The sequence below is a fragment of the Anser brachyrhynchus genome (assembly GCF_964034855.1).
Source record: "Anser brachyrhynchus genome assembly, chromosome: 1".
Lineage (NCBI taxonomy): Eukaryota > Metazoa > Chordata > Aves > Anseriformes > Anatidae > Anser > Anser brachyrhynchus.
The window spans coordinates 13862049-13885662 of NC_137694.1; the positions used below are offsets into that span (position 1 = coordinate 13862049).

General features: G+C 36.2%; 1 protein-coding gene across 3 annotated transcripts in view; it reads right to left on the minus strand.

Annotated features, from left to right (window-relative positions):
- The window catches only part of ORC5 (origin recognition complex subunit 5), a 71448-nt gene that overhangs the window by 17439 nt on the left and 30395 nt on the right, over nt 1–23614 (minus strand). For all 3 annotated transcript variants that reach the window (XM_080575364.1, XM_080575365.1, XM_080575363.1), the window contains one exon: nt 19082–19192. In XM_080575364.1, coding sequence (XP_080431490.1) covers nt 19082–19192 — 111 coding nt within the window. The remainder of the gene's footprint in view (nt 1–19081; nt 19193–23614) is intronic.

The following is a 23614-nucleotide window of genomic DNA, read 5'->3' on the forward strand; positions in this document are numbered from 1 at the left end:
ACGCATTTAAGAAAAAATGAAGCCCTAAGGCAAGCACAGCACATACTTAGTATTCACTCAGTATACTGAAACAAGAACCCTTACATTTATAGTAAACCAAAAGTTATTCATCTCCAAACATAAATTAAACCTGATTTTACCGTTCCGTCCAAATATTCTTTGTGACAGTATGTTTGTGAACATATTGTTCTATCTTATATATAAGGGACCTTAATATTTTCAGAAGAGCTGCATGGATTTAGCCATACAAATCCAATTAATCTCAATAGAAGTTGTATGGCTAAATCCCTAGGCTTGGCTTTGACATTTTGGAAACAGTGGGGGAGGTTTTACAAGGAGTGAATGTATTATACAAAACTCACTTTTCCTCAAAAGAGGAATAAAATAGCATGCAGATACATACAGACATCAACAAATATTTATGTGACTGTCAAGAAAACCACAGTCCTAGCAAAGCAAGCAATGATTCCCACCAAACTCGACTTTACCAAAAATAACAGTATTATCCTGCAGTCTGTGAGATAAAATTAATCACATGTATGCATGAGTTGGATAAATTATTCTTACTTTACCTCCAGTTTTGATCTTTTGATTTCATTTGCAGCGGATCTGCCTGTCTGATACAAAATGTTCAGGAATTAATTTAATCTTGTGCTCACAGTTAGAGGGTAGCCAAATCGAAGTGTTTTGGATATATAAAACTTAGGTTTTAAAACGTCACTGTAAAGAAGACTTGAAAGTGCTGTTTAAAATGATGATCTTGTTTGCCACATACCTTCCTCACTTTTTTTTTTTGGTTTATTTACCTACCCAACCAACTTAACAGAGCAGAAACAAAAACTACTCTCATCCAACTTCAACAACAAAGAATACAACTAATTTTGGCTCTTCTGTAGTAGATCTCTTCAACTGCTAGAAACAATTTAAGTATGCACACTCACACAGACATAGGACACACTTATTTTCCAGTTCAAGAATAATTCACATAGATGCAGTGGTGACTGTATCCTCGAAGAAAGGAATAATATCCACACTTTTTGCTTGCAACCGATGATGAAGCTGTTACTTCATAATAAACTACTGCCATTAGAAGTTAAAACATTGCTACCTAACTATACAGCAACACTCTGCAGCAGTATGAATTAAATGAAAAACTTTTGTGAAGAAAAAACTTACATCCATAAATCTTTACCAGTGCAAAACACTCACACATCCCTCTCTGCCCATGTCTCTTACAACCTCAGCTACCTCTATCCCCCCGTAACTCCTTCCAGTTTCTCATTACACCCCTGGACACACCACACACCTGCTCCTCCTGCTCCCCCAGCTGCACACAGGGAAGGGTGCTCCACACCCTGTCCGGGTTAGCTCCTTGGTCCAACAGCCAGCACCAGGCCAAACTGGAAAACCGCTTAACAGAGGGGATGAAAGTTGACATCAACCCTCATTAAATGCTTAAGATTTTAATACTTTGAAGCTTTTGCCTTTCTGTCAATTTCAGCAAGAACTGGATAAGCTAAAAAACACACTGAGGATGCGCATAAGGTGAAAGACCCGACAGACGTGCGATGGACTCTCTCTTTAGGAAACCAGGCTGGAAGATGCTCAGGAAATGAAGTAGCCCTTTGAAAAGCAGATACAGTGCCACATATGCCACATGCAAATGATAACCACACTCAAACATACGAAGGACATGGGGTGAGGGTGGAAAGGGAAGCCTGGTCAGAGTTCATCTAACAACTTGGGAAGTACTTCAGTGCTCCAGAGAAAACAAAAACTGTTGGAAATGGAAGCATAGAAACTCACTAACTAAACATGTCTACTCTTTATTTAATAAACAAATTCAGACATAAACCAAATCCTTCTTTAAAAGAAAAAAAAGAAAATCTAGAAAACAAACAAGTACGAGATTCTCGAGCAGCCTCCTCCAACCCACCTTCCTGGTGGTCTTTACAAGAGTGGCTCGTTGAAGGAATCACGGATGACACGCGGGCAAGAGCTGCTAATGGATGTGGCATTGTCTGCTTCACAAATTAACTGTTAGTTACTCATTCAGAAGCATATTTTCCGTTCAGTTAGCTAATGAAATAATACCTGACCGTAAGACTTTTTCAGAGGCTAGGTTATAATCATTATCTGGTTTCAGGGCTTGGATTCAGTCTCTAATGGCTCTAAGTGGCAAGCCACGGGAGCGTGGCACTGCCCGAGGGGAATCCCCTGCTCGGAGGCTGGCCCATCCCCAAGCACAGCCTGAGCCACGGCTTCCAGTGGCAGAATGCAGCCTATTCAAAGCAGCACGATTAATTTAACCAAAAAGAAAGCCACAAGCAGAGAGAGCTGGATTAAAGAACAACAAAACCCTACATACATATGGTCTTATCTCAGACTTGCCTTGTTAACATTCCACTTTTTTCAGACACGGAGTGAACGAAGCACTCCCTGGGCACTGCCCACTGCACTGCTGCGGCTGACACCATAACCTGGTGCCTTCCCCCTCTCCACCGCAACCCAAGGCTGAATTCAGGTATTGTTCCTCCCATCACAAAGCAACTGAAAGAAAGCCACTGCCAGGTTCCCAGAAAGCTATGGAAAGGCTTAGCTGAATTTAACCCTTAGGGCTCCCTGGAACCAGCCACATGATATCCTCCGAGCTAGAGCCGCATATAGCATCCGTAATTCCCCCGTTCACCCCAACTGCTCCACATGCCCTTGGATATATCACAAAAGAGAGGGGCACACTGCATGAAAGTGGTGCTGTGAAACAGTTTTCTTTTCTTTCAGTGAGACCAGGTGTTACCATTTTCCTGTAAAGATCTAGTGGCAGAACTTGAGCAGTAATACGGTGTTATTAACTATTCACGTTCTGATTTTTTCCTCCAACAGCCCAGGTTCTCTGTAACTGGAAAATCCAATAATGTAATAGGATTAATGTAATAGGACACATAAGTGGGCACGACTCAAAATATATATTTTTACTGTTGCAAATATATCACCATTATTCTCAGTAAATACACACTGCCACATTTCTTGTGCTCAGAATGAGAAGCAAGTAACAATACGGTATGCTTAAGGATGTCCAGATTGCCACAACTGCAACTGAGCATTTAGATCTGACAAAGAAAAAACTGAGACAAAGGAAAATAAAAACTCAAGTACTGATGAGAATGACAGACAAATCTTATACTTAATCAAAAGGTTAGAATTAAGTTTAGAAGAAAAACATTGACAACATGACCAATATTGGGTCACTCAAATCCTTGACATATCCAAAGATTCGAGCAACACCAATGTATACTATCACTAATCTAAAGTCAGCTACTCATAAAGATGTAGTCCAGATGTTAGGATTTATCATTGCTGTAGTTTCATGTGAAACATCCAGTCTGTCACCTTAACTTCAACATGGAATTAAATAATTTCAGAAAATGATGGCATATTCAAAACAAACTAAATGATTTTCCAGATGGATACTTGATTGCCTTCTATATTTTAACACTGAGTTGTATAGTTTTTTCTAAGTATTGTGACTTAATATCACATACTCTTTTCTTGAGCCTTGTATATATATATATATTATATATATATTCCTACAGTGATCAAAGTTTCCTGGCACATCAGAGGTTTATGCAGTTGATCAGGTTGATGATTGTGTAATTTTATAAAATATACTCAACCATGATCATTCGGTAAACAGCCTAAAGATAAAAATATCCTTTCTGTTGCAAAGCATTATAAAAACTAAGACAAATCATTGCACATTTGCACATCCCAAAAATGGGAAAATGTTATTTTTCAAGTGTCTCCACTTAGGAGTTGTGGTCAATCTAAAGGTGCCTATACATTTATCAGTGACTACAGCTACAGAGTGCCCCTGTACTAAGGATACGTCTTGGATGTATGTGTGTGAGCACGTGTTTGGAGTCTGGGGCTACTGCCAGTATTTCTCTAGAACAGTGCTCACTACAACAGAAATAATAAAAAGCACAACAACAAAAACAACAAAAAGAAATAGATGAAGAATACATGAGCACAATTTTATTATGCCCATTGTTTCCGATTCCTACTCTCTCCTATTTAAAACATATTAGGATTTATCAGCAAGATGAGCAGTTTTTCCTCTTACTACCTAAGCAAATCCAGTTAAAAGTACTATGGAGATGACTGACAGTTGCATTGGACTGACAGTTGCGTGATGACACACTTGACACATCACATCTCCAACTATCTTATTTTTCTCATTTATGCAATGGTGTGGGGTTTTTTTTGGTGTTCCTCCTCTCCCCTTCCCCCCCCCCCCCCCCCCCCAGTATAGTACTTATTAGTATAACATTTCCTAATACAACTTGAAGAAAAGTTGTAAAACTAGCTTTTTAATATTTGGCTGTAAAATAAGAGTTGATTAATTTAAAACAAATTAAAGCCCGGAGTTTCGGTATTTTTATTCATATGAATATGACCTTAAGCAAATCTACCAACCGATGAAATAGATCCTTTATACAGACAGCACTTTTACAGGTAATGCAGATAAGAGTATTGTTCCGCTCATGATGCGGAGGGAGTTAAATCATGAAATATTCAGTTTTAATTAGATTTCTGTATCAAAGGCAAGACTTAATGCAGAATTGAAGCAAGGATGAAGGTTAATGCCTATTCTAACGAGTATTTACATAAATTATGTTCCACCAGTATACTAGGAGGCTTATTTTGTCAATTTATAACATGTGAGATCATAGAAATTAGAGATGGAAAATATCTATTAAGCCATCTTCCTCTCTCCTCCCTCCAACACAGAATTCTTTCCTCAAGTTTATTTCCGAGTGCTTTGTTCACTGTCATTTCAAATAGCTCAAGCAGTGGCATTGCATTAAAACTTCAGGATAGACTATTACGCACTTTAAAATCTCCAGTATATAGGGTGGCTTTTTATGGTACTCAGAGCTGAGATTCCCCTCATCTTATTTCATTACTCTTACTTAGACCTCCTTTGGACTCCGAAATGAATCCTTTCGTGGTACTTGAAAGCTATAAATACTTTCAGACATTTTCATCATTCCCCGGTAGCTATTTAGCCAAATTAGTATAGGGATCATCTCTCTTCATCTGAACATCACCAAGCACACAGATAAGTATAAGTAATAATTACACATGTTCACTTCCTTTAATCTTTCCTCACAAGTCATTCCCTTCTAGCCTTTAATTTTTACCACTCTTCATGCCTACATTTTCTTTTAAGTGTTACTACTTCCAATTATTTTCCTTTCTCTGAACATCTTTATATCGGGTCATTTCCACTTATGCATACTTGCTTGAGTTTACCAGTTTATCCTGACTTTTTTTCACTGATGCATGTAGGTGTGTTGTGTTTTTGTTTTTTTAAAAATAAAACATCAGGCTCAAATTTCTCTGTTCGCATCATGCAACCACAGGAAAAAAAAAATAAAATTACCCGCACTAAAGGCTAGCATTTTAGCTTATAAAAATATTATAAGTGCCTTATAAATTCAAATTGTTTACGTTACTCACTTTTGTCTTTGCATCTTATTTTCCAGGCTTCACTTTCATATGTTTTAGGCACCACCAACTGTGGGTAATTGTTCTGAAACGCCTTTAGGTTTTGGAGTATAGATAATTGAAGTTTTTTTCTTTGCATTTGCCTCTTAGTATCTGCATGACACTTTAGCTAAAAAGAAAACTAACTAAAGACTTCAAGGACTATTTCTTTTATCTCCTATGATATTTGCGATTTTTAACGTTTCCTATCTTTCTTCATGACCACTCCGAACACTGAGTCATATCCCCAGTGCGTGAGCACAACACACAAGTTACAGGGGGTTCACCTGACTCAGAGAGATGCGCTCTCACCTGGCTGAAGTCTGCCTCAATGAAGTAAATGCCAGCCACTGAGTGGAACTTAAAATTTAGGATATTTTTTTATATCAGTGATGAGAATAAGATATTGGTTTGAATGTGTGTTAAGCTAATGATAGAAAAGAAAATAAGACTGCTTTTCGCCTAAGGAGAAGCTGCCGTGTAACTCTCCACCAGTACCTCTTTATTGTTCCCAGTCATTAAGATATAGTCCAAGCCTGGTCATGGCCACACAGTAAATATGCTAAATCAAGTGGTGAAATAGCAGTTCACAGGCTAGTCCCTTGAAATGCCTACAATAAGGCTAAAACCGCTGAGGTCTCAATGCTTTTTGCTTTGTCTAGGAGGAAAGGAAAAAATCAGGTTAAGGATGTGTTGACCAACAGAGCAGCCAACCATGCAACAGCCCCAGTCAGCCACGTCGTGCTTGCATCCTTCCCTCTTCACTACTCCTGTTGGTTGCCCAACGCATTTTGTGATACAGATTGATATAAACAAAAAGCTTAGCTACATCAAAAGCTTGTAAGAGCTACGAGCTTCATCCAGGATGAAGATGAACGGCAACCCTTCTGTCACTGCTAAGAGTGAGTCAACGAAGAAAAAAATATTTTCAGGTTACAATTAAAAAGCAGTACAGAGAGATTACAGTGCTGATGCCACAGCTATACCTGCTCAGTGAATCAGAACAGATTACTTCAGTCTCCCAGCCTTCTTGACTGTCAGTCTAGCATCTTTCACAAGCACTACAGTCACACAAATTATTAAAAAGCTTCTCTCTACACCATCAGTGTTATACATCCATTAGAGGCCACTCCAGGCTAGAAAATATCTGTTGCAAAAAGACTTCCTAGGCCATATGCTAGTAATAAATAAAAAAGGCTGGAAAAGATCATTTTGTATCAACAATCTTCAGTTTTCTTCTCATGTCTCTGTGGTAATTCCTTAAGTCAATCTGTTTATTCTCTGTATCAAGTATTGCAAATTTTTTTTTTATGTATATTATTAATCAGTTCATCTTTTGACTTTCTCTTTCATATTTCTTGCCTAGATATCTAGAACGTGGAGTGCCCTTTTGTCTACTCTATGTAGGTCACAGATGGTATACGACATATCCAGCCCTCCTCAATTATTAAACTAGATCAATTTGGGTCTCCATCTTCTCTTTCTATGCCTTTTAATAAATACTCCAGCTACCACCCCTCCTATTCTTTAAAAAAAATATTAAAAAAATCTCTGGTTAGTACTAAGTTTTTGAATTCAGAACCTTTCAGAAAGCACAGATGTTCCATCTGTGTATTCTGCTCCTCCTGGTTTTAATATGTTCACAAAGGTATGATGAATTTCCCACACTTCTTTTGTATTATAATTCAAGAAACACTTACGGAAGGTGAACAGGTAGGAAAAAATACATATGTAAAACATAATGAAAGATACCTGCCAATGTTCTACATGAATTGTTATGAAGAACTAAGCTCATGTCCTGCTAGAAATGGAAACACAAGTTTATAATCGTATTCAGAATTAAATATTAGTTATGAAATAAGACATAATAATTGGAAGATTAAAATACAAAGTTTTTTGTACTGTTATCTTTTTCTTTCTTTCTCTGCATGGCTAACAACAGGGTAATGCAAGTTCATCTGACCAAAGTTACAGTTGCCCAGTCAAATGTTAGTGACACACACTTGCTGACACACACTTCATTCTGCTAATCCGAAATAGATGTCTTCAAATATTTCAATTTTAATTTCAGCTATTAAGCTGTGCCCAAAATAATGAATAAGCTAAGTCACGTTTTGAAATTTTACCTCAAACACTTTCTGAACCTCTAATAACTGAGTGGACTTTTTTTTTTGTAATTTTTCTGAGTTCCACATGTAGATGTTATACCTAGCCTCTTCATATTTTAAAATGAAAGCAGATCTTAACTTTCTTATTGTATTTTGCATTCTCACATGAAAAAAAAAAGATCTTCCTCAATGTTTTCCACAAAAGACACTAAGCTGTTCCATAGTTGCTGTTACTAAAATGTTGTTCAAAGGTGTATGGTTTACACTACAATTTCAAGGATGTAAAATGCCAGATTACCATCACAAAATTCTGTAGAATAAATGTCTACCAGGAAACCCCTGTTATTGAAAAGACAGTTTCAGCACTTGTTCTCTGCAATAAATCAAAACCAGTCCTGCACAGAGGGAAGGTTGACGCTAGCTTGCCAGCCAAGTATAGTATAACTGGTCAACTTAATCCACGGGAGTGACGGAATGAGAGGTAGGCTATATAAACCAACCGCTTGCCCTGCTCTGCAAAAGTTTTGACAGGGAACATGGCAACCAAGGTGGTGTATTTGTTGGCAGGATTCTTCATTGTTTTAGATGCAATTCAGGATAATTACAGAGAAAGCACCTTTTAGTCAATATGCAGAAGACTTCTTAGTCCTCACCAGTGGAATACTTACACTGTAGCTGTTTAAAGGTATTTGTATTCAAGGCTATGTCTTGAATCCATTTCTAGTTAAAGCAAATAAAGTAATATAGGTACTTTCAGAACGTGTGTCACTGCAACCTAATAGAGATGTAGAAACTTGTCATAAACAATAGTTTCAGATGATCATATCTACACCAGGGTGCATGGGATGATGTTCTCCGCATGCTTCTCTCTCCATTAACTACAAAAACACACTACTGACTAGCTTAGATATATGTGTAAGCACAGTAAAAGTACAGCCAAGACACATCCTGTTGAAAATAAGCTCATTTTTCCTTCTGTCTTTTGCCCTCCTTCAGCTCAGGCGAGAAATGAAATCATAAGGTAGCAAGGACAGAGACCTTGTGCGGTACCTAATATACCTTTTGAAACTCAGCACCATTATCAGCTTATATAATAATAAATAATTTTCATAGCAGATTCACCTGTTGATTAGCCAAATCACAATGATTTTTTCTAAAAACCAAACTTGTATAAATCAAGCTTTTCCAAGCCTGATCTATGGTATGTTTCATTTTAGCTTCTTATTCAATCACTCTTCAATATTTAAAATAAGTAGTATTTGTAATGTTTACTAGGAATATAAACTTTTAAATTTAATTTTTTTCATATTTACACGTACCCTGCTGTCAGTCTTCCACATTGCCCCCCCCCAGATATTTGCCAATTTTCATTTCCATAGATGGAGGAGAGAGATTATGTCAATTCTTAACTATTCCTCATCTATCAAGAGGCATTCTTTTGTCAACAAGCTTCATATTTTGAAATCCTGCCTTTCAAATTAACTGTAATGCAGCTGCTTCTTTTGTCCAAGATGCTGTGGCAAGCCCTGCTATTCCCTATCAGATGAATAGAAAGCAGCAGAGGGTCTTTGGGGGAGGAGGGATGTCAAGTAGAAAGTCAGTGGCTCGAAGTGACTGCAGTTGGCAGGGCAGAAACAGTACAAGTATTCACTGAAGTGATCCAACATATTCTTTAATGCACCATTTTGCTAACTTGTACTCTAACATGTACAATGGTACACGGATACAGCCTTGGTACTTTCCCAGCCCTTCAAAAACCATAAGGAGTCTCCTGGTACAGACACAACGCTACAGACTTATTTCACATGTGGTACAACAAAATCTGTATTGAAATTAAAAATGGGGGTTAAGCACCTAAAAAGAACATAGTCTAGACAGGGAGATGTAATAGCATGTTAGGCAGGGAGAGGAGGACAGAGACCTTATCCTATTCTAAGGAAGGTGTCAGCAAAATGATTATAGCCAACTCTTCCACTAGCGGCTGTGAATCATTTTTCATGCCATTATTGCAGCGGCAATTATATTCATTACTGTATGTGCAGGAAAGTACAAACCCCATTTGTAAGTGAAGGCTTGAAAAATGAAGACATTGTCAGGGTATCTGTGTGCTCACAACTCTGCTGAGGTAAATGCCGAGGGGGAAATGAGGCTATTTAGGCTAAAAGACAATGGCAACACAAGGTAAAAGAGGTAAAATTGGCCTTGAGTAATCTTAAACCTGGAATTAGAAATTAATGCTAGTTACCAAGGCAGTGGAGAAACTGGGACATTCAATATGACTGTCTGACCAGCACCCAGTTCTAGGGTTGAAACTATTTCTTTGAACCAGGTCCTACACAGATTCTCAGTAAAGAGATGGTTTCTTTCCCCAAACAGTTTGTGATCCAAGTTGTCAGAAAAACCATTTAAGTTGTTTTTAGGAGAATGGTAAAATTTATAAACTGTGTTAATGACGTCACCTGGGTGCTCAACAGGTTCCTTCTAGTCTTATACCATACAAGGGATTTGCAAAAGTAGTAAAAAAACTCTACCCTAACTCTCCAATTTACTTTATCTTAATATTGTATCCTAACTCATCTTGATGAAGAGCTGGCAATGCTGGAATGGATTGTGTGCACACACTAAATAGTTAAAGGAAAGCAATTAAAAAACTTATCATATACAGGCTGTTTTTAGATATATACATTATCAAGAGAGGTTGTGCAGTACTTGCTTAATTAATCTTTGCTGTCTTAACAGATGAACCAGATGTACTATTATGTTCTTTGTTCTTCCCTAAAGAGGGGATGAGCCGATTATTTATCTCCAAACAATAGGAGTTCATGTACCACAGTGAAGATATTTTTTTTAATCTGGGAGGCAATCACTAACAAGCTTCAGCTGCAACTGCTTGATGTAAACACAGTGTGAATTTGTTCCTGGAGTATTAAATGATGTTCCTTCCATTAAGTACATGAAACCAATTTCTAAATAAGCATGTAAAGAAAGAGATGGAAAGGACAGAGCTTGGGAGGAGCAGAACTGTTTTGTCTTACATGTAGTCATATTTCCTTCTCTTATACACTAATACATTTTCAGATATAAGTTAAAATTTGAAGCGTCAAATACCGTTTACAAATAACATAGAGAGCAGAAGTTAAAGAAACCATTGGTAGATGCAACAAATCCCTATGGGATACACCATACAATATAAGATGTCAGGGCACACAGGAATATATAAAGATCACAAGGCCACAAGAACTGTTTGTGAACGTCGTTAACAGAATCACAAAGAATATAAAATTCTTCATCACTGTTCTAGCAACCTTGTATATCTACCACAAAAATCACATTTTATTTGATTATATTTGAAAAGTACAAACTGATTGTAAACCAATTTTAAAAAGCAGTAGCATATAGCTATTTACTGGCTTATGAGAGTAGGTAACGTCTAAGAATTTGCTAAAATAATAAAAGAAGGAAGATAGCAAGAAAGTTTTTTAAATTAGTCATTTTTTTTCTAGCTGAAAGCCTTGATGAACAAATTTATAAATTCCCTTCATCTTTCTCAAACTTACCCATATCTGAAGTCCTCTCCCCCCCTGAAAAATTTCTTCTATAAAACTCTTCAATGATCCACAACAATTTGCCTTTTTAAATACATTAATCTGTGCCTCAAAAATAACTTAAGTGCCCAGATGAGCACTGTTACTTGAAGCTCCTTGGAGAAGTAAGAAGAATGGAAAAAAATGAAGAATACCTGAATTACTGAAAAGAGAAAATTGAGAGAATTCAAATAGAGCAGAATTTGGTTAAGAAAATACTTTTACATTACGAAAGCTTCTAACAAGACTGTAAAGTTGTATTAATATATCACCCCAAAATCAAACAAGGTTTAAGTAAGTCAAACAACATAGCATAGCTCAAACATAAGTTTTTCTAGAAGATCTTTTCTGTATCAACTAAAACTTGAAGGAATTGAGCATATTCTTCTGCTTCTCTCTCCCTCCACAATTTTAATTACCAAATACTACCTAAACTCAGAACTAGGAATACTTTTATTTTTATTCAAAGCCATGCTGAGACTTAAAATATAGTCAGCTGTTTGGTAAAACGTAAGTAATGTTTTCTCCCTTTCTTCTGCATAAAAGCAGCTCTCTCGAGCTGCCACAGTCAGTGCTAAAGTGCTAACCTATATTCCCATGCTGTGCATCACATTAAGTTCCTACCGCAGCTCATAAATTTGTCAGATTACTTTAGTGACCAGTAACAGAAAATGAAAAAAGAAAACTGAGTTATTTACCTCTTGTCACCATCTTCCCAAACCTACTGAAAATTAACAGAGTGCTGATCAACAGATTACTCCACTTTCTAACCAACAGGCAGATCTAGCAAAATAAAGCATGTGATGCATAATGCACCTGTAGAAGAATATATGTGGTAGGATCAAATGTAACTGTAACGTCATAAAGTTAGAGGAAACATAGCTACAAATTTGCCAACAGCCAAGCAAGCTGTTCTAACAATCTAAAAGGTCTATTAGGTACAGGAAACCATCAAGTCACTGGATCAAAAGGCTATAATACAGCCCCATATGGGCAGGATAACTGAAGGGGATGTACAAATTACATGAGACTTATTGTACATGAATGCTGTATATGACATTATGTAGGACCAATATTTTGAGCTGTAAAAATGGTTGCGTACCTTCACAAGCACTGAAAGAGGAAGGGAAGTTTATTTGTTCAGTAACGAGAATTACCCCAGAGTCTACGGTTTATGTTTGATCACCCTTTCTTTGGGAGGTTAGCAAGCAAAGGTCTTCTTACTGATGAGACAGGTGGGTGTACCATAAATCCTGGTAATTCTCACGAGAACAACAGCAAAAAAAACTAAATAAACAAAAACCTTAAGACCTTTACCACCTACTTCTGTTTTTTGTTTGTTTGTTTTGTAAACATAAATGCTTCTCCCTGCACCCTGCATGAAATTCTAGCAGGACCATCCTGGGCAAGCCAATGCCTGTGGCCAGACTGGATTAAGATGTGTACTTCTATTTACTTTCCTCTGAAACAAGAGGACAACAGTGAAATTTGTAGATTAAATCAATATGGCACACACAGAGGCTGATGATATCCTCTCTTGCAATTTCAGAAGTGATAAAAATAGGGAAATACACGACAGCATGCTTGTTTACATCCCAGAAACAAAATTAAAAAAGCCAACCCCCCCCACAATTAATCAACTCCAAGAGCCATGTTAACTTTCACAATCTTCTCACTTCTGAATGTTCACTACTTAATTTTCAATGACAGTTAACCATTTCAACAACATATAAATTTATTCCTCAAATATATCCACATTATATAGACAACTATTACAATTACTACCTAATTCTGAGGTACTACTGTCTACTATTGCCTAACAGGCATAGAAAGCACAATAAGGCACCCTCCAAATTCAGATGCATGATATACTGTAATTAAGTCTTCAATCAGCTTGCAATATCATGAGATTAAAAACTTTTAATTATTGAACAAGAAAACAAGAAATCTCTCCACAACAGAAACATCAATCATGAAGTTTTGGACGCTCAGCTCACTTGAGAAGACGACAAATACATTCCACCAAGAATGAAGTACCACGCCTTTACTTAGCTAACATTTGCTACAAAATTTTCAATTATCTCGGGTAAAATTTTAGCACCAACTCTGCCTGGTTATCCAGAAAAAAAGACAAGTACAGTGGTTTTGACCTTCAAAGTAAAGGGCCAGCGAAAGTAAGTAGTTTTGGAGAAGAAAAAGCAGAATCAGCAGGAATCTTATTTTTTCAGTATTTTGCTTGTTTTCAGAGAGACTATTGACAAAAAATGATATACTTCTGGTCATATAACTAGTGCAAGAGCACATTCTGTATTTTTCACACCCTCTAAAATAAGAACACCTCTCCTCTTACCTCCTCATTCTGCTTCACAATAAGGCCTCCTTAGGCACATCTTCACACAACATGCATTTTTAGCCAGACCTTTTTTGTCTGGAAACCCACCTATTTGCTCCCTTTTCAACTGATTTTTTGTATTAGTGGTAAATACTTTAGTCACTCACATTAGTTTCATAGGAACAGTCCCCATAAGAGCGAGGAAAGCTGGAACACAGCACAGTAACAGCTGACTGAGCAGAAAAGAGTAATTCTGCTTCTGCCAAGAGTTGTCAAGAGCAGAATGGGAAACAGAGTATTTTCAAACATTAACACAATCTGAGCTCGTAGAAACAATTACATTTTTTTTTTCAAGTAGAAAACAAGTTGACAGTACTCTTTATCAAAGTTGCTTCATCAAGAATATCCAACATAATGTGTTAACAGAGTTAGCACTACGATCGGAATAGGGGTACCTCGTGTCTCAGACAGGCTATGCCATAATAAAAGCAAACTCCCCATCAAAAAAAGTTGATAAGAAAAGCAGACTTCTTTCCAATCCTGCAATCTGAATTTTACCATAGTAGGTAATTTGAAAAAAGGTAGATTAAATAGCAAATTCTCATCTGAAAAAGCAAGATAAAATATGCTTCTAACAAAAGACGGACAAAAATCTTGCACGTAGATTGCCACACACTGTTCCAGTTTACCTATATAACATTAGATATTCCTTAACCTAGCCCACGTGAGGCAAACAAGAAATCAAGGGGGGGGGGGAAACAAACCTGTCAGCTTTTTATGTTCCAGGAAAGGGCTTTTTTAATCAAAGGAAATTATATTCCTCTGGCTCCCTCCAGCTGGAAGCCTGCTACATACATCAGGGGTTTCATGTATTTCTAATAGCCCTGTATCATATTGGATCTTAACACGCTACTTGAAATCTTATAGCTGTAGACGTATTCTACCTTCAGATAAAAAGCTCTTGCTTTGTAGCCAACATCACTTGGAGTAGAGTTTCAGTTTGACAGATTAGAAAATTTTAATATTTAACCTTTCTTCCAAATTCTTACACATTTATAACTACATTACTTTTAGCCATTTGTAGTTTTCCTACAGAAATTCAGAAATTTTCTTTGATCCCGTATTAAACAGAACAGAAATGCCTACTAAATGAGATACAGGCTATGATGTATAAGATAACTGCTACTGCACTGTGTATCTACAAATAGCCTTTGTGGAAATTTCATTTTCCAAGTGCACTATAATCAGAAATTAATCCTAACTACGTATATATAAGGAAATAATATGATACATATTTCTCTATACTTGTTATTATATAGTTTTTATTTTCATATATAAACGTAACCTATTTTGAAATAAGCTAACAGTCTAACTTCAATGCATCGTAATAAAAATACAGACAGAACTGAAGTTACCTATTTAGTTACCTATTCAGCAAGTTTCAGCTATTAGTATATTCTGAAATAAGTTCACACCTCCCTGCATAAGTCTCTTGAAAGTTAGTACATTCTGGGATGTACTAACAGGTATGAACTATGGAAAAACAAAGGAGATAATTCCATTTTACCTAATAGAGGTAACACCATAGCTCAAATGTAACTAGTTCTAGGCAACCCTCTTTATGAAAAGCATACTTCACAGGAGAGCAGAAGCAAAATAAAAGGTCTAGAAAACAGGACATATGAAAAATAATCAGAACTTAAATATGAAGAAGCAGTTGAAAAATCATTTTGGTAGTGGAAAAAGTATTGGTGGATTTGGGCTTGCAAACCACAACGTAAGCCATCAGAACAAAAATGTCTGCTCGCCTACCGGTTGTGGTAATAAATGAACAGCACTTGCCCACTTCAGTGTAAAATGAGCTCATTTAACATAAATCAATGCCGATAAATTCCCACATGATGTTCTGTGCATATATTTGTTTCTGTCCTATATACTAAGGTCCATTTCTATAAAGACAATAATATTGTATTTCTGTCTAAATGAGAGACACCTAAAATGAAACACTACCCTTCTACAGACCAGAACTGAACAGACTCTCAGAACCTTTGCAATGTGCACTTGCATTAGCTATTTTAAAGTTTCCCTGTATCCATCCATTCTGTAGCAATTGCACTTGGACACAGCACACAATAATCTGCACAGTGGGTATGTGTGGAGACACAAATCATACTCCTGGTTGCTCCCTAGGGTTGAAAAGGCAAGCTGCTAGGAAATGTCAGCTGCTGTACCTTGGTAAGAAAGCCCTGACTTTGCTGCTGCTGTTGTAGGATGCAAACTACATACCATGTAGTTGCATGGTTTTTAACACTGTGTGAAAGTACATTTTTATTTTTTTTTTTCAATATTTAGTCTTTTTAAATATTTCAGCTACATGCTTGACCTACCCATACATTCAACAGGAGCATCAGCTGTGCAAGTTCTGTCCCATGCACACCTGATGTGCATAATATCATCTTCAATCTGTTAAATTGTTACACAAAAATGCATCTGAAGAAAAACCTTAGAAGATATTCTCTGAAACAACTGCAGAAATCAATAGCGATTTCACTTCCCTTATTTCTTGGTTAGAAAACAAGCAAATTCAAATAAATTTCATGACATCCAATAGTAACACACAACATGTTAAAAACAGAATTGCGACAAATTCATGAATGAAAACACGAATGAAACAATGAATAATCTGGAGGAGAAGGAACACTGAAAATTCGAAGTGAATATAGAGACCTATATTCACATACGTACTGACATCAATAGTCTAAAAATCTCACCTTAACAATTCCTCACTAGATGTGTGAAAATGTTATCTAAAAAAAAATAGCACAAAAAATTGAAGAATTTTCCATTTTTAAAGTGGCAACAAACAATTTTTATTTGCAGAAGTGGAAATTTGCATTTTTTTTTCCTGGTGCTGCTTCTTCTGTACTAATTAGTGAGGGGAAAAAATGAGCAAGTCAAATTTTTTCTTATATAACCCAATTATAGCAGGAAATATTTATATCAACTGCAAAGATAATGAACCTAAGCCATGCTTTAACTTTTTTTTGAAAAAAGCATGAGTCCGTTTTAACAACTAATTAACATTAAAAGGCAAAAGTTAGATTAAGATTCAAATTTTCTGTTGAAATTGTTTAGTAAAAATGTTTCATTTTTAATAAAACCTAGCATTACTTTTTTTTTTACTGCTTATTAGCAGGAAAGCTTCATTTTGAAACGCTAATAACCAGAATTTTTGTATGAATAGAAATTATGTAAAAACAAGAAGGATTAAGAAACGTCAAGAAATTAGGAGCACGGCAGATCTTAAAGCAGCTGCCAGTCCTTCTTGAATCTTGACTGAGATGGCAAATCAACTTTAAAAGCCGAGGCATGCTATTTTCCGACAGTACATGAGGAGAATTAGTAAGTATTTAGTTTATGTGCAGCCTTTTAGTTTCCAAAAAAGAGCACAAAAAAGAGCTGAATCAGTTAAAAAGCCTAATTTTTGATTTACATTTTAAACTTCTGTACAATTTCAAGAATGATTTCCATGTTTGATACAGAAACAAGAAAAGAAAATCTTGTATATAACAGCAAAATATATAGCTACTGGAAGGATAATACAACTCAAATATTTAAATTATTTGGAAAATATTTACAGAATAGCAGCAAAAATCAGTGGAAAATAAATTGTTTTCAAATATGCGAGAAAGTGCTGTTAAATATTATGCTTACATTAAGCTACTTCTGAAATCTATTTCAAATTCTACTCTATGTTGTTTGACATTAGACGTTATGAATTTTTAATTAATTTAGCACAAAAAAATGGTTTTAGAACAGAAAAAACAAGTAATCTATAATATTTTATTATGATAGAAACAAACCTAATTTCAACTTGTTTGCCCTAACCTGGCTACAGTTTAATACAACCTTTCTATAACATCTTCACAGTTTAATCTGCATATATCCAGAAGAATAAAGACGTACAATTATTCTTTGATAACACTGCCATCTAGCGTACACTCTAAGTCAGCGTGAAGCATTTATTTTAAATTTTCATTCTGCAATTATGTGTACAGGGACAGGAGAGGGAATTACACGCCATGTACAAACTGCACATCTCCTGTAGTGTTTAACTGTGCGTTAGAATAATGACATTTCTTTTCTCATTCGGATTGCATGTTAAATATACAGACATATTAATTTTGAAAATATACCATAAAATAACACTAACACGTTCAGATGGTTTTGACAGCCAAAAATGAGATAACTTACAGGTAATATCCTGCATGTAAATTTTACTATTTATTGTTCCCCGTCGTTATCGTTTCCTTTCACATTCCCTGCATAAACCATGCACCCAAACTGAAATTCGCTCCTTGAAACTGAAAAGTAAATGTTTTTACAAACAGATTTTGAGGTTGATGTCTAATAACTTTGCAGGCCTTAGATCATTAATAACCTTTAACTAAAGGAGTGAGAGAAAACATTACATGAAAATGTAGCTGCCTACTGCATCACCTAAGTCCTATTAACAACAGATACTCACATACTACTGACTATTTAAATACAGTACTATACTTTACTAGGTCGTGTATTTCTTGATTATACAAATAAGGGAGATGAATTTTGCCAACTTAAATGTGTGTGAACACTGACGATTAAAATAGTAGCAAACTTATTTAGATATCTTGAACATATTTCCCAGAATTTTACATGAAAACAGACATCAGATTTAAGTAATACTTAGTTAAATTTGAGGCTTAACAAGCAGAGGTAGAAAATATTTCTATAAATAAAAGTTAACCACAAATGGAAAGCAAGAAAGCAATAGAAAGGGAGATCTAAAACAGACACAAAAGATCTAAGAATCAAGTTGACAGTAGGAACTATCTTTATTTATACCAAACTGGTACTCGCTCTTGATAAACCTAGAGCGTTAAAGAGAACCCTAGGTTTTTACCTCATTTCACTCAACACTATAGTTACACTGCCATCTAGTGAAATGTGATACCAACTCTCCTCTGCAAGAGGGTTGAAGTTGGTCCAAATAAAGAAATATCACCCTGAAGATATGTATATCACAGCAAATACCTTTCACCTTCAAATACCCTACTCATCCCTCTGCTCTTTCTTGACTACTACACTTCTATAACATGCATTAGGTGACTAATTCTGTCCATAGGAGAGTGAACATTTATATACTTAAATTGAAACATAACGTAAGTACGTTAACAGACTTCAATGAGAATCCAACAAACTAATCAACACAGATCATATTCCATGATCAAGAAAAATGTTAGCTATTTGAAGGTTTCAGACCATTACACAGATAAAATCCTCATATTCACAGCTACTAATACCGATAAGTATTACTCTCAGCCTTTTACAACATAATGATGTTTTCTCATTGCATTTCATTAGAATGGTGACTTCAAAAAAAAAAAACCCTCCACACACCAACGCAAAACCTCTTCCAAAATTCCACACCATATAAAGGAAATAAAAGCAAGTATGTACGTACTCACCTGGGAAAATATATTTGCGGTTGGAGCAACTCTGTTGTCCACGATACTATACAATATCGCTAACAATCTGTCCAGAGGAAATGGCTTTGGTCCAAGGAGGTGATTGCTAGTCTGCAAAATAAACAAGATTTTTTAATCCAATAGATCCTTCCTGGAGTACCACAAGATGTTATTCCTACATCTTTTCAGTCTCTGGGTAGGCACTATAATTCACAGGAGTCTTTGTATGTATTATGGAAAACACTGAATATATGTTTATCAATCAATATAAATATACAGACATAGGGCTCTATTTAACATGGCAAGAGTTCAAACTGCACAATAAATTGGAACATTCTTGAGCTTTACCAGAGGATCTGATGCCAAATTTCTTGTCATTGGATTTATAGGTTTACTCGTCCTACTAAATTACCTTGTCCAATTTAAGGATTAAAGAGGAAAGACTAGATTTTACGGCACTCTCAAGGTGCAAATTTTCTTCAGTTTATCAACAGGAATACGTGCTAAGACTTCTTAAAAGCTCACAATTTCTAGCTAGTGAAAAAAATGTAATACTTTAAGTTTATTCTATTGCCTAGAGTCTATAATACACAATCATCTACAAAGAACTGTACATAACAGCAAATTCTAAAACTAAAACCAAACATCTTTTAAGTATGTTCTTGTGTGTTTTCTCTACAGAAGACAAATGTTTTACTAGCATTTGCATTTTGAAAAACTATATAATGAAAATATTCTGCTGAAGAATCACCTGATCCGCTTTGACTCATTTTAGCTGAAGAGATAGGAAAAGACTAGTTTCTCTGTGTTTTGATGGTAGTTATACAAGGTTCTTATAAACTCTAGCTGGAAATCAGAAAACCTTGTGCTATAAAACAAAATAGACCACTTTACATTAATTTGACATCACGCATAATAGTACGTGAGGTGCTTTACTACTAATTATCATAGTTTTGTCAAAAAGAAAACGAAAAAACGTTGGTTAAATGACTTCATAGAAAAAGCAGCAAGTGCAGAACAAGAGTTCCTCGTCTTGAATGCCATATTAAACTTCTCTGATAGACAGACTTGTCGTCTAGAACAGTACATACAGTACTTGACAGATTAGGTCTTTTCCAATTTAACAGAGCTCACCTGATTTTCCGCTATCAAGTCCGATCTCATTTTCATGGGTTTGAATCATAGCTTCTACTTTAGTTCCTTCCAGTAAAGAAAAGTAATGTGTAGTCACAAGGGCATGGTAATTGCTTGCCCTGTGTTCCACCTAAAGCCTGCTCCTTCTAAAGGGAGTGAGATTAGCTGCAGGATCAGGAAATACACTTGTTCCTCTGAATACTATGCTGAAATCATTGGTAAACTTCTGCTCTAGAAGAAGTGGCAGAAGACTGAAGTTATTTAAGATTTCCTAAAAGTAAGAACCTATCTAAAAATCAATAATAGTCACAGATTTTTAACCTAATGGATTCAGAATCATGTCAGTACAATAACAGTGTTGATAGCAAGTATGTGCAGGGATGTAAAGAAAAGAAACCTCATTGCTATTAACATAATAGAGGTAAGGCTAACAACGTAATAAGTTCACATCTGAAAAATACAGCTAGAGCAAGAGATTCTGTAATGTTTACTGATAATTAAAGGAACAGACAGGGGCATTCTGCTGCCAGAGGGTAGAGTTTAGCATAAATATTTACTCATTTTAAAATCTGCTTTGAAAAGAGTCAGTGACCAAGTAAACACATATGGGACCGACCACAAATTCTTACAGAAATGCTACTAGACCCTAATTAAATTATTCAGGATCTACACGAAAGAAAAAATGGCTAAGTTTTAAAACTTGGTTTTGCTTTTTCTCTGCGCCACATGGGATACTTCTTTTAATCTATACCAACAGACCATGCAGCAGCGCTGAGAAAATACAGAATAAAGAATTTCTTCTTTAGTTTCACTCCATTCATACTCATCTACAGAATCACAGAATGGTTGAGGCTGGAAGGCAGCTGTGGTGGTTATCTGGTCCAAAGCCCCAGCACAGACAATTCAACAGGATTTATACGATTTTATATGAATTGCCTAGGTAAGTCTCTACTATTGCTAGAGTCTTAGAGAACTAGCTTTCTAAACTCAAGTGGAGTCTACCATCAGATTTCTGGCAAAGAATAATGGCAAACCATGTAAAAATATAAAGCAGAGCCCCAAATGGCACAAACTGACATACAGGAAATCACATTTAAACGGAGCGGGGGAAAACCTGAGGGGAGTTAAAGCACCACGACAGGTTGCCCACCAGGTCATGGAGTCTCCTTCCTTGGGAATATTACAAACAACTCAACGTGGTCCCGAGCAACCTGTGCTACGTGACCGTTCTGGAGCAGAAAGGCTGGAATAGAACCGAGGGGCCAGTACACCTCAGTTCTTCTGTGATTTTGGGAATTTTATTCTGTCCTCATACAGAAAAGTGTTTTCCTTATACCTAGTACAAACCCCGTTTTTCAGGTTATGCCAAATATTTCTCACTCCCTCACCATTCACTGCTGCGTTGTATTTTCTGGACGATTTTGCAGGCTGTTTTCAAGTCCCCTTTTCCAACTTTTCAAGCCCCCTTCTCCAACTTGAACAACTGTACTTTCCTCAGCCTCTCCTCACAGAGAGGATGCTCCAGGCCCTGAACTTGCTCCAGTTTGTGTCTTGTACTGGAGGGGGCAAAACTGGACAGAGGATTTTAGATGTGGCCCACACAGTGCTAAGTGCAAGTGCCCAGAGTATATCCACCTCTCTCCACTCTGCCATTTTCACTCTTCACTTTGCCATTCAGCTTCCATTCTTGTTGTGTGCAGTGACTTATTCTTACTGGCAAAGCAGTCAAGATTAAAGAGGAATTTCAAACGATAGCTTGCTTAAATCTGCTTCTAGAAAAGGACACCTCAAATATACCACCAGCACTTCCAAGGCATTAGTTATCAGGAAAACACAGCCACCCATTGCTTCAACAAAACAAAAAAAGCACCTCCGATACATGTTTTAGCTTTTAAAATCCAGGAGGTGTCCCCAAAGCTATCTCTGGGCTAACAAAGAAAGCAGTAAGACAAACCACCAAAACTTTACTTGAAACCATATAGACAGATAAGACCAATTCACTTGAACACAGCACCCAGAGTCAGAACGCAGGCATGGTTGAAGTTACAAACTGCACAATCCCCTCCCCTTATGCTTCTAAACATATTCTCCAATATCAACAAGTCAAACATACAATAATTAAAATGAGTACGCTTCTTCAAGTAGCTAGCAAGCACAATCAGAATGCAGTAATTCCTGAAGTTGCATTTTGTATACAGTTACTTTTGCTCTTAGCATTATCAGCTCTCTGCTTTGACACAATTATCTTTTGAATTTTCAGATTTAAGAAACTTTCTTCTGGAAAAGTCAGAGTTAGATAAAAATTCTAGAAGTTACACTTCATTAGAAGTTTCTTCTAGAAGTTACACTTCATTAGAATTCTTTGGCAGCAACAAATTCCTGTAAGATTAGGAATGGTTCAGAAATTCCTCCAAACAGAACATAGTGAAGAATTAGATTTGTGAAAATCTTCTGCAAGGAGCTAAGATAAATTACTGCATAAATTAGTACTTACAAAAATCCAAGGGAACCCTTGTATCATTTCACAGCAAAGATACTTTCCACGTTCAGAAAAGCTCTCCAAGAAGTTTTGTAGCAATGAAATCTGATCAGTTCTGTTTGCCCTCTCTTCTTTTCATCTTTGGCAATACAGTTGCCTAGTTGTTTAAAAAGACTTTCCCATAGATTCCACCATTGTGTGCTTGTGAAGTTTCATAATCCCACTGTTTAACTGAACTAAGCCTTTCACAGATCTACAACTCCAAGCCACGTATTCATATTCCAAAATATCATGAACAAGAACGAGAATCAAAAGTATTCCCTAAAAAGTAAAAGCTTAACCCAAACTAAATTGTCTGCACAGAAAGGTGAAAGTCCTTAACCTCAATTGGCTGGATTTTCTACCTTTTTATCATGTACTTAAAAACGGAACTATACTTCTCACTTTTGTGCAGGAAGTATTTCTGAATTATATATGATTTTATATATATTATATAAGTAAAATACAAGTTATATAAGTATCTTAGGTTGTAAGCTAGAAATTCTGATAAAAAAACAAATTCTAGTTTAAAGTTAAGGTAGATAGACAACAGACAAATTCTTTGACAACAGAAAAAACACCAATACATCTGATCTGCCAGACTGACATCTGTAAAAGCATAGTCCTGCAGAAGTAGCTTCAACAGGAAGATCTCTCACCTGTCACTAAACTGGAAAACCATTGTTACATACCAGTCATTGAAAAAATAAAATAAAAATCTGCTGTTATCTGCAACAAGGGAAAGGTATTTTTTCCCCTCGTGGGGAATTCACAAGATTTACTTTTTCTAATCAGAAAGTACGGCCTCTAGACTGAGCAAAGAGTTAAGAATCAAGAAAGATTTTCAGTCTGGCTGTACATAAACTTGTAATGAAGGATTT